At 46.7% G+C, this 12,850-nt stretch overlaps 1 protein-coding gene across 2 annotated transcripts in view; it reads right to left on the bottom strand.

The window, feature by feature from the left end:
* The window catches only part of LOC124036599 (E3 ubiquitin-protein ligase znrf3-like), a 197,215-nt gene extending 184,897 nt beyond the window's left edge, over nucleotides 1-12,318 (bottom strand). For both annotated transcript variants that reach the window (XM_046351372.1, XM_046351370.1), the window contains exon 1: nucleotides 11,843-12,318. In XM_046351372.1, coding sequence (XP_046207328.1) covers nucleotides 11,843-12,073 — 231 coding nt within the window. In that variant the 5' untranslated portion in view covers nucleotides 12,074-12,318. The remainder of the gene's footprint in view (nucleotides 1-11,842) is intronic.
* Nucleotides 12,319-12,850: the final 532 nt, after the last annotated feature.

Here is a 12,850-nt window from a genome sequence, read left to right on the forward strand (position 1 = left end):
TAGTGGTAGTGGTGGGGGTTGGTAGTGGTAGTGGTGGGGGTTGGTAGTGGTAGTGGTGGGGTTGGTAGTGGTGGGGGTTGGTAGTGGTGGAGGATGGTAGTGGAGGTTGGTAGTGGTGGGGGGGTTGGTAGTGGTGGGGGTTGGTAGTGGTGGAGGATGGTAGTGGTAGTGGTGGAGGATGGTAGTGGTAGTGGTGGGGGTTGGTAGTGGTAGTGGTGGGGGTTGGTAGTGGTAGTGGTGGGGGTTGGTAGTGGTAGTGGTGGGGTGGTAGTGGTAGTGGTGGTTGGTAGTGGTGGAGGATGGTAGTGGTAGTGGTGGAGGTTGGTAGTGGTAGTGGTGGAGGATGGTAGTGGTAGTGGTGGGGGATGGTAGTGGTAGTGGTGGAGGATGGTAGTGGTAGTGGTGGGGGTTGGTAGTGGTAGTGGTGGGGGTTGGTAGTGGTAGTGGTGGGGGTTGGTAGTGGTGGAGTGGTAGTGGTGGAGGGGTAGTGGTAGTGGTGGAGGATGGTAGTGGTAGTGGTGGAGGATGGTAGTGGTAGTGGTGGGGGTTGGTAGTGGTAGTGGTGGGGGTTGGTAGTGGTAGTGGTGGGGGTTGGTAGTGGTGGGGGTTGGTAGTGGTGGGTGGAGGATGGTAGTGGTAGTGGTGGGGGTTGGTAGTGGTAGTGGTGGGGGTTGGTAGTGGTAGTGGTGGGGGTTGGTAGTGGTGGAGGATGGTAGTGGTAGTGGTGGAGGTTGGTAGTGGTAGTGGTGGGGGTTGGTAGTGGTAGTGGTGGGGGTAGTGGTGGAGGATGGTAGTGGTAGTGGTAGTGGTGGAGGATTGGTAGTGGTAGTGGTGGAGGATGGTAGTGGTAGTGGTGGGGGGTAGTGGTAGTGGTAGTGGTGGAGGATGGTAGTGGTAGTGTGGAGGATGGTAGTGGTAGTGGTGGGGGTTGGTAGTGGTAGTGGTGGAGGATGGTAGTGGTAGTGGTGGGGGTTGGTAGTGGTAGTGGTGGGGGTTGGTAGTGGTAGTGGTGGGGGTTGGTAGTGGTAGTGGTGGGGGTTGGTAGTGGTAGTGGTGGAGGAGTGGTAGTGGTGGGGGTTGGTAGTGGTAGTGGTGGAGGATGGTAGTGGTAGTGGTGGGGTTGGTAGTGGTAGTGGTGGGGGTTGGAGTGGTGGGGGTTGGTAGTGGTAGTGGTGGGGGTTGGTAGTGGTAGGGGTTGGTGGTAGTGGTAGTGGTAGTGGTAGTGGTGGGGTTGGTAGTGGTAGGGTGGAGGATGGTAGTGGTAGTGGTGGAGGTTGGTAGTGGTGGAGGATGGTAGTGGTAGTGGTGGAGGATGGTAGTGGTAGTGGTAGTGGTGGGTGGAGTGGAAGTGGTAGTGGTGGGGGTTGGTAGTGGTGGAGGATGGTAGTGGTAGTGGTGGGGGTTGGTAGTGGTAGTGGTGGGGGTTGGTAGTGGTAGTGGTGGAGGATGGTAGTGGTGGAGGATGGTAGTGGTAGTGGTGGAGGATTGGTAGTGGTAGTGGTGGGGTTGGTAGTGGTAGTGGTGGGGGTTGGTAGTGGTAGTGGTGGGGTTGGTAGTGGTAGTGGTTTGGTAGTGGTGGGGGTTGGTAGTGGTGGGGGTTGGTAGTGGTAGGATGGTTGGTAGTGGTAGTGTGGTGGGGTTGGTAGTGGTGGGGGTTGGTAGTGGTGGAGGATGGTAGTGGTAGTGGTGGAGTGGTAGTGGTAGTGGTGGTAGTGGTAGTGGTGGGGGTTGGTAGTGGTAGTGGTGGGGGTTGGTAGTGGTAGTGGTGGGGTTGGTAGTGGTGGAGGATGGTAGTGGTAGTGGTGGGGTTGGTAGTGGTAGTGGTGGTAGGATGGTAGTGGTAGTGGTGGAGGATGGTAGTGGTAGTGGTGGGGTTGGTAGTGGTAGTGGTGGGGGTTGGTAGTGGTAGTGGTGGGGGTTGGTAGTGGTAGGGGTTGGTAGTGGTAGTGGTGGAGGATGGTTGTGGTAGTGGTGGGGGTTGGTAGTGGTAGTGGTGGGGGTTGGTAGTGGTAGTGGTGGGGGTTGGTAGTGGTGGAGGATGGTAGTGGTAGTGGTGGGGGTTGGTAGTGGTATTGGTGGGGTTGGTAGTGGTAGTGGTTGGTAGTGGTGGAGGATGGTAGTGGTAGTGGTGGAGGTTGGTAGTGGTAGTGGTGGAGGATGGTAGTGGTAGTGGTGGTGGTGGTAGTGGTGGGGGTGGGGGTTGGTAGTGGTAGTGGTGTGGTAGTGGTAGGAGTTGGTAGTGGTAGTGGTAGTGGTGGGGGTTGGTAGTGGTAGGGTTGGTAGTGGTAGTGGTGGGGGCTGGTAGTGGTAGGAGTTGGTAGTGGTAGTGGTAGTGGTGGGGGTTGGTAGTGGTAGGGTTGGTAGTGGTAGTGTTGGTAGTGGTTTGGTAGTGGTAGGGGTGGGTAGTGGTGTGGGGGGTTGGTAGTGGTAGGGGTTGGTAGTGGTAGTGGTGGGCTGGTGGGGGTGGGGGTTGGTAGTTTGGTAGTGGTAGGGGTTGGTAGTGGTAGTGGTGGGGGTTGGTAGTGGTAGTGGTGTTGGTAGTGGTAGTGGTAGGGTTGGTAGTGGTAGGGGTTGGTAGTGGTAGTGGTGGGGGCTGGTAGTGGTAGGAGTTGGTAGTGGTAGTGGTAGTGGTGGGGGTTGGTAGTGGTAGGGGTGGTAGTGGTAGTGGTGGGGTTTGGTAGTGGTAGGGGTTGGTAGTGGTAGTGGTGGTAGTGGTAGGAGTGGTAGTGGTAGTGGTAGTGGTAGGGGTTGGTAGTGGTAGTGGTGGGGGTTGGTAGTGGTAGTTGGTAGTGGTAGTGGTAGTGGTGGGGGTTGGTAGTGGTAGGGGTTGGTAGTGGTAGTGGTGGGGTTTGGTAGTGGTAGTGGTGGGGTTGGTAGTGGTAGGGGTAGGGTAGTGGTAGTGGTTGGTAGTGGTAGGGGTTGGTAGTGGTAGTGGTGGGGTTTGGTAGTGGTAGGGTAGTGGTAGTGGTGGGGGTTGGTAGTGGTGGGGTTTGGTAGTGGTAGTGGTGGGGTTTGGTAGTGGTAGTGGTGGGGTGGTAGTGGTAGGGGTAGTGGTAGTGGTGTGGGGTTGGTAGTGGTAGGGGTTGGTAGTGGTGGGGTTTGGTAGTGGTAGGGGTAGTGGTAGTGGTGGGGGTTGGTAGTGGTGGGGTTTGGTAGTGGTAGTGGTGGGGTTTGGTAGTGGTAGTGGTGGGGGTTGGTAGTGGTAGTGGTAGTGGTAGGGGTGGTAGTGGTGGGGTTTGGTAGTGGTAGTGGTGGGGTTTGGTAGTGGTAGTGGTAGTGGTGGGGGTTGGTAGTGGTAGGGGTTGGTAGTGGTAGTGGTGGGGTTTGGTAGTGGTAGTGGTAGTGGTAGTGGTAGTGGTAGTGGTGGGGTTTGGTAGTGGTGGTGGTAGTGGTAGTGGTGGGGGTTGGTAGTGGTAGTGGTAGGGGTTGGTAGTGGTAGTGGTAGGGGTTGGTAGTGGTAGTGGTGGGGTTTGGTAGTGGTAGTGGTAGTGGTGGGGTTTGGTAGTGGTAGGGGTGGTAGTGGTAGTGGTGGGGTTTGGTAGTGGTAGGGGTTGGTAGTGGTAGTGGTGGGGTTTGGTAGTGGTAGTGGTAGTGGTAGTGGTGGGGTTGGTAGTGGTAGGGGTTGGTAGTGGTAGTGGTGGGGTTGGTAGTGGTAGTGGTAGGGGTTGGTAGTGGTAGTGGTGGGGTTTGGTAGTGGTAGTGGTAGTGGTAGTGGTAGTGGTAGTGGTAGTGGTAGGGGTTGGTAGTGGTAGTGGTGGGGTTTGGTAGTGGTAGTGGTAGGGTTGGTAGTGGTAGTGGTGGGGTTGGTAGTGGTAGTGGTAGTGGTAGTGGTAGTGGTAGTGGTAGTGGTTGGGTTTGGTAGTGGTAGTGGTAGTGGTAGTGGTAGTGGTGTTGGTAGTGGTAGGGGTTGGTAGTGGTAGTGGTAGTGGTAGTGGTAGTGGTAGTGGTAGTGGTAGGGGTTGGTAGTGGTGGGGGTTGTGGGGGTGGTCATGCCATCTTGGCACAGTGTTTGCCATTGTCAACACCGCCGATGAAACGGAGCTGACAAAATAGCACACTGCCGCTCGTTTACACCAGGGTTCGGAGTTATACACCATCACATTCCCATTCAGACAACGCCTCTTGTAGCAGGGTTCCATGTGATATGCTGCCACATTCATACCACCACACCGTATTCAATGACAATGAAAACTAACATCGCAACTAGTTAAAACTGCAAACCTAAAACATGAAGCAACAATTCCTTCTACATTCTATAACAATGACTCTGGCTACAGTAAACCCACTGTTTCACAACACTTCACACCAGCTGAAGTTGAGGAGGCAATGAGGATTTATTTATTTATATACAGTGGGGTGTAGAGAACAAGTATTTGATACACTGCTGATTTTGCAGGTTTCCCTACTTACTGCTTTTCTGATGTATCAAATACTTATGTCATGCAATAAAATGCAAATCAATTACTAAACAATCATACAATGTGATTTTCTGGATTTTTGTTTTACATTCCGCCTCTCACAGTTGAAGTGTATCTATGATAAAAAAATTACAGACCTCTACATTTATAAATACTTGTTATCCCCAATTGTATATATATATATATATATATATATATTCAGAGTGTCCTAAATATAAACATTCTATTTTGTTTTTTTCTATGTTCTAAAGTCAGGCAGCAGCATTCTATGTTCTAAAGTCGGGGAGCAGCATTCTATGTTCTAAAGTCAGGGAGCAGCATTCTATGTTCTAAAGTCAGGGAGCAGCATTCTATGTTCTAAAGTCGGGGAGCAGCATTCTATGTTCTAAAGTCGGGGAGCAGCATTCTATGTTCTAAAGTCAGGGAGCAGCATTCTATGTTCTAAAGTCAGGGAGCAGCATTCTATGTTCTAAAGTCGGGGAGCAGCATTCTATGTTCTAAAGTCGGGGAGCAGCATTCTATGTTCTAAAGTCGGGGAGCAGCATTCTATGTTCTAATGTCGGGAGCAGCATTCTATGTTCTAAAGTCGGGAGCAGCATTCTATGTTCTAAAGTCGGGGAGCAGCATTCTATGTTCTAAAGTCAGGGAGCAGCATTCTATGTTCTAAAGTCAGGGAGCAGCATTCTATGTTCTAAAGTCAGGGAGCAGCATTCTATGTTCTAAAGTCAGGGAGCTTCCCCGCTTGCAGAGAGAGAATATCCCATGCAGTTTGACTCGCTGACAGAGGGTGATTTAAAGAGACATTGATTAACTCCCTATTATGTAGTCAAATTGTAGGCAATCAGGGGACTAGGAACTGGGCTGTCTGTTGGGGAGGGAGGGGCTGAAAGTTCTGGCGTCCCGTTCACATCGAGTCATCTCACTTCCCTATTAGCAGAGCAATAAGCAAACTGACTTCATTTATTATTTTTGGCCCCCGCCGGCACATGCTGTTTTTCTGCACTATTCTGGCAGAGCTGAGGGGAGCATGGGAGTTGGTGGTGGTTGGAGTTGTGGTTACTGTACCTCTTGAGGTCTGGAGACTACTGTACATATTCAAACCGCCTATTCACACCACTGGAGCTGACTGACTGGCCTACCTGCCTGCCTGCCCTGGCCGACTCAGCACGCCAAACCTCTGGAAAATCACCACTCAGCTCAGACACATATGCTGGACAGGCCAAGTCAAGGCCTCCATTCACACTAACTGGGAGAAAGCTGAAGGTCAAGGCCTCCATTCACACTAACTGGGAGAAAGCTGAAGATAGAGGCCTCCATTCACACTAACTGGGAGAAAGCTGAAGGCCTCCATTTACACTGACTGGGAGAAAGCTGAAGGTAAAGGCCTCCATTCACACTGACTGGGAGAAAGCTGAAGGTAAAGGCCTCCATTCACACTGACTGGGAGAAAGCTGAAGGTGAAGGCCTCCATTCACACTGACTGGGAGAAGGCTGAATGTCAAGGCCTCCATTCACACTAACTGGGAGAAAGCTAAAGGTGAAGGCCTCCATTCACACTGACTGGGAGAAGGCTGAATGTCAAGGCCTCCATTCACACTGACTGGGAGAAAGCTGAAGGTAAAGGCCTCCATTCACAATGACTGGGAGAAAGCTGAAGGTGAAGGCCTCCATTCACACTGACTGGGAGAAGGCTGAATGTCAAGGCCTCCATTCACACTGACTGGGAGAAGGCTGAAGGTGAAGGCCTCCATTCACACTGACTGGGAGAAAGCTGAAGGTCAAGGCCTCCATTCACACTGACTGGGAGAAGGCTGAATGTCAAGGCCTCCATTCACACTGACTGGGAGAAAGCTGAAGGTCAAGGCCTCCATTCACACTGACTGGGAGAAAGCTGAAGGTAGAGGCCTCCATTCACACTGACTGGGAGAAAGCTGAAGGTCAAGGCCTCCATTCACACTGACTGGGAGAAAGCTGAAGGTCAAGGCCTCCATTCACACTGACTGGGAGAAAGCTGAAGGTCAAGGCCTCCATTCACACTGACTGGGAGAAAGCTGAAGGTAGAGGCCTCCATTCACACTGACTGGGAGAAAGCTGAAGGTCAAGGCCTCCATTCACACTGACTGGGAGAAAGCTGAAGGTCAAGGCCTCCATTCACACTGACTGGGAGAAAGCTGAAGGTAGAGGCCTCCATTCACACTGACTGGGAGAAAGTAGTGAAAGTATTTAGGAATGTTTATAACAAGTCTTACAATGCATTATAAGTGCATCATAATGCATTAAATCTGTGGCTACATCTGCATTGCTTGCTCTTTGGGTTTTTTGGCTGGGTTTCTGTATAAGCACTTTGTGACATCTGCTGACGTAAAAAGGGCTTTGTAAATACATTTGATATGATCATGACAGAAACATAATTAGGCCTGGACGTACCAACATGGACGTACCAACATGGACGTACCAACATGGACGTACCAACATGGACGTACCAACATGGACGTACCAACATGGACGTACCAACATGGACTTACTAACATGGACTTACTAACATGGACGTACCAACATGGACGTACCAACATGGACGTACCAACATGGACTTACCAACATGGACTTACCAACATGGACGTACCAACATGGACGTACCAACATGGACGTACCAACATGGACGTACCAACATGGACTTACCAACATGGACTTACCAACATGGACTTACCAACATGGACGTACTAACATGGGCGTACCAACATGGACTTACTAACATGGACGTACCAACATGGACGTACCAACATGGACGTACCTACATGAACTTACCAACATGGACGTACTAACATGGACTTACCTACATGGACTTACCAACATGGACGTACCAACATGGACGTACCAACATGGACGTACCAACATGGACGTACCAATATGGACTTACTAACATGGACGTACCAACATGGACTTACCAACATGGACGTACCAATATGGGCGTACCAACATGGACTTACTAACATGGTAGGGTTGAATGGCAGGAAACCGTTTACCAACATGGGATTTAGCCAAAAACCTTTTCCCCAGATAAATAACTGGAGAAACAAGTCAATTATAATACATTATTTATAAACAAGATGGCGTGAAATGGAACTGTTAAATTATATGCAATGTCCAAATGTGTCTTCTCTACCCTCTGCATGATGAATCATCATCAACGCTCAGGGTGGGGACAGACAGCCCATCTCAGTATGGAGGGCAGTTCACAATACATGTAGACCTTTTCTTTCTTGTGACAGGTAGGTCTACATTTGCTACAACATAGTCTATTCTACAGTAATACAAAGACAGAATGTGCATCTAATTTACACATCAACATCTGGCTTTCAGTGGTTCACATTGTTTTTTAACTGTAAATATTTTACATGGACTTTTGACACACTGCATTTTACATTTTCCCACTTACAAAGCATGTAGAGGTCTGTAATTTATATCATAGGTACACTTCAACTATGGAGACGGAACCCAAAACAAAATCCAGAAAATCACGTTGTTGAATTTTAAGATTTTTACAGACCTCTACATGCTTTGTCAGTAGGAAAACCTTTGGCAGTGTATCAAAGACCTTTCTCCCCAGATAAATAACTGCGAGAAACAAGTCAATTATAATACATTATTTATAAACAAGATGGCGTGAAATGGAACTGTTAAATTAATTATAGTTGCAATCTCAAATGTCATTGTTTTAAATCAGTGCCTCTGCATGATGAATCATCATCAACGCCATTCAAACTGCATACACAATAGATAATCATGTTCAGATTATAGTCCTGTATATAGATGTCCTAGTTCTTTCAGGTATAAATCAATGCAGATTAGCCTTTTATTCAGCTAATTAATGATGGGTTAAGCATTTGCTTCTAACTTATTGCCTCTGTCTCTTGCATAATACAAAGACAGAATGTGGCCCCTCTCCTTTAAAAAAACACAGCTCTTGGAGTCAACATCTAGAATAGCTTGCTGGACAATTTGTTTTTATCATTTTTTTTTCGAAACTGTAAACTATTTTATTAATGTTAAATACAGGCAGCCAACAGAACTCAATGGTAGTTTGACAGAAGAGTGAGCGTCCGATGGAGGTCGGCTACAGCAGTTATTTATTCAGACCCATACATTCAATCATGTGAAGAGAAGTCAGAGAATTTATAGTGGTATTGGACAAACTTTCTTTAACTATAGAAGGACAGAGAACAGGAAACAAAAATCCATAAAAGGACAGAGAACAGGAGTGTATTGATTTTTTATATAGAAGGACAGAGAACAGGAGTTATTGGACAAACTGTCCCTTCTTTATTTAGAAGGACAAGAACAGGAGTGGTATTGGACAAACTGTCCCTCTTCTTTATATAGAAGGACAGAGAACAGGAGTGGTATTGGACAAACTGCCCCTTCTTTATATAGAAGGACAGAGAACAGGAGTGGTATTGGACAAACTGAACCCTTCTTTATATAGAAGGACAGAGAACAGGAGTGGTATTGGACAAACTGTCCCTTTCTTTATATAGAAGGACAGAGAACAGGAGTGGTATTGGACAAACTGCCCCTTCTTTATATAGATGGACAGAGAACAGGAGTGGTATTGGACAAACTGTCCCTTCTTTATATAGAAAGACAGAGAACAGGAGTGGTATTGGACAAACTGTCCCTCTTCTTTATATAGAAGGACAGAGAACAGGAGTGGTATTGGACAAACTGCCCCTTCTTTATATAGAAGGACAGAGAATAGGAGTGGTATTGGACAAACTGTCCCTCTTCTTTATATAAAAGGACAGAGAACAGGAGTGGTATAGGACAAACTGTCCCTTCTTTATATAGAAGGACAGAGAACAGGAGTGGTATTGGACAAACTGTCCCTCTTCTTTATATAGAAGGACAGAGAACAGGAGTGGTATTGGACAAACTGTCCCTTCTTTATATAGAAGGACAGAGAACAGGAGTGGTATTGGACAAACTGTCCCTCTTCTTTATATAGAAGGACAGAGAACAGGAGTGGTATTGGACAAACTGTCCCTCTTCTTTATATAGAAGGACAGAGAACAGGAGTGGTATTGGACAAACTGTCCCTCTTCTTTATATAGAAGGACAGAGAATAGGAGTGGTATTGGACAAACTGTCCCTCTTCTTTATATAGAAGGACAGAGAATAGGAGTGGTATTGGACAAACTGTCCCTCTTCTTTATATAGAAGGACAGAGAATAGGAGTGGTATTGGACAAACTGTCCCTCTTCTTTACATAGAAGGACAGAGAACAGGAGTGGTATTGGACAAACTGTCCCTCTTCTTTATATAGAAGGACAGAGAATAGGAGTGGTATTGGACAAACTGTCCCTCTTCTTTAAATAGAAGGACAGAGAATAGGAGTGGTCAGAACACTATGTTAGCAAATCAAGCAAATCTAAATAGATGTGGTTTTCAATGTAAAGCTGAGGTCTGACATTTCTGTGTGGTTAGCAAGCCAAGCCAAATGGCCAAATAACACTATGTGTATAAACAGTCAAACAGGATCCATTTCTGTGCTAAATATTCTCTGTCCTTTGATCCTAACGTTCTCCCGCATGCTACTTTCATTGCACAATATGACAACTGGTTGCACACACACACACACACACACACACACACACACACACACACACACACACACACACACACACACACACACACACACACACACACACATCATCCAATCAAGTTCTCTTCAGGAACGCCTGTACTCTCCTGTGGCGCTGTATTGTAATTTCACAGTATGTGTTAGAAAGCAGTACATGTCTTACTGACAGAAGACGTTGTAGATTCTGTGTGAGGATCCTAACAGGACCCAGATACTGTATGGCATATATGAAGACTAATGTGCAAACAGGTCACTCGTTACTTCATTAAACATGCAGGTTAGCACAAAAAGTCACAATTGAGTCTTTTCTACATAATCATGGTCATATGTACTGTAGCAGTGCTAATCCCCAACTAGGATTTACTACACTATGAAATACTCCTACGGGTTTTAATCCATGTTAAAATAAGTTACAGTCTATCATGTTTTTTTAATATAATTTAATATAATGAACATTCGCTATATTCCACACAAAAAAAGGGTGTCAGGGATTCAGTCACTACATTATTTACCCAAGGCACACTTCACTTCAGCGGGCTTTTAGGTCCATTTTCACAACTCTCCCCACTAAAATACTGTCCTTTTCAAACTTCATACAGTCACTGCATGTTCGCCAGTTAACAAATTCAACTTTTATTTACAAGATGACTGCTTCAGAGACGGCTTCAGTTCCCTCCCACCGGAATAGCTTTCAAAATCAGCACAGAGAGTAATAGGCCACATTGTCGCGTTTTTATGTAGGCTACAGCAGGGTTGGAGGGGGCCGTGGCGTGGGCTAAACATCACAAGGCGTCAGGCTTGGACAGCTATCAAAGGCTTTAGTACACTTGCCCGGTGGTGCTTACGGGAAATGATTACGCACATGGTTAGTGAAGTAACTGTGGACTGTAAAACGACCGTACCAAAACGAAGTAACTAAGTTGGTACTGGGTACACAAAAATTGCATATCCTTGTTATTCCAAAACGCACAACATTCTACAAGTTAATGGCCTGGGATAGTGTGTTGCCTTTTTATTTTGTTACAAAATATCTGCACACAATCACTAGCCTAGTCATGCTTCAAAGACGTTTTCTGTGTTGAAGATTGATACAGAGTTACTTCACAGCGAGGCGGGACAGTAGGTATGCAGAGTTGTTTAAGTTCCATTGGTTGAATTGACGAATATAATAAGTAAATTAGGAAAACAAACAATTTCCCACCAACGACTTAAGCCCGAAATAATCTATGCCACTGAATCAAATCACGTACCGTTATTGAACATAACGTTCCTTGATTAGTTATAGACAATATTTGATGGAGCTGTGACCAACTAACCATACTCTCTATCAATTGTAACTCTGATCAGGTCATGAACAACTTGAATGGTTTTCCTGTGTAATAACTATGTTTAAAAACTCTATCTGAGGGAGAGAAATCATCCTTATTGAATGTAAATGCCATGTGAACTTCTATCCAGGAAAGTGCATGTTTCATTGTGAATGAGTTACATAAGATAGAAGCCATGTTGTAACCACATATGCTAGTACCTTTCTCTCTTTCTCACTAACACACACACACACACACACACACACACACACACACACACACACACACACACACACACACACACACACACACACACACACACACACACACACACACGCGCGCGCGCACACACACACACACACACACACACACACACACTACAAAAAGTTTTAGAGTAGAGCAAGAAAGCATGCCGAGCTGTGGCAACATATTGGACATGTCATGCGCAGTTGCGCACAACTGAACGGAGTTTTACATACTTGTACAATCTCCCCCTCCGCGCTGATAGTGGCTCCTGCCTTTGAGAATCGTCCTTGCAACCCCGTCGTGTATGTAGTATAATCTCCATTTGGACTGGACTCAAACAGCACTACTTCCACAAAAGCCGTATCCTTGGCGAAAACCGTTCCAATAGAAGTGGTAACCACGATGATCATCAAGACTACAGAATCGGCTACACACTCTAACCTCCTGCTTGGTAAAATCATCATCTTGCGGGTTGGATATTCACCGACCGGAACATAATTTCCAAGGGTGATTAGGTGATGGTGCTGAAATAGAATCTGAAGCGAGATCGATGCGTCAAAAAAGAGCGTGTTTATTTCACTATTGCAGCCTTGTCAATTACATTGCTTGCTTCTTAACGTTCCCTCTCTTTCTCCCTCCCTCTTTCTATTTCTCACTCACTCACCCCCTCTCTCTCCAGCGCTACAAAGCGGATCTCCTTTTGATCTCCAAACACGTGATTTTTTGTTGATTTTTTTTTCATCCCAAAAGGGTTATCCCCACCCACCAATCTTCCTGACCCGCTACTTTCCACTCCCCGCTCTGAAGTGCCAGCACTCTGTTAAGGACGCACGGCGCATTCACTTGTGCTTCAGGCGCTATATACCTCGAATTGACGCCAAGTAGCCACTCATTCTATCAAAAATGATACATTTGAGCAGACATAGCCTAATATAGTTTTGCTTTAGGTATGGACGTGAGATGTAATCGCCAACGTGGTTAAACTATTATTTAACGCTGTTAGGCTGTGTCTTGTTGAAGGGGCGATTCGCGTTTGACTATCTTTCTAAACTCCTTGGTCCGGCCAAACGCTACGCCACAGTTTAGGAAAGATTCGCTCAGGATCGAAGTTCTTGAAGATAGGAACGACCTTAAAAGAACCATTACACTTGTCAAACGCTCCATTATTTAAGCCGGCTATTCTTTTCTACCTCCATTCAGTTATGTTTACCTGTTGGTTGGAACTGTGTCTATTTGTGTCA

The sequence above is a fragment of the Oncorhynchus gorbuscha genome, linkage group LG05 (genome assembly GCF_021184085.1).
Source record: "Oncorhynchus gorbuscha isolate QuinsamMale2020 ecotype Even-year linkage group LG05, OgorEven_v1.0, whole genome shotgun sequence".
Taxonomy (NCBI): Eukaryota; Metazoa; Chordata; class Actinopteri; order Salmoniformes; family Salmonidae; genus Oncorhynchus; species Oncorhynchus gorbuscha.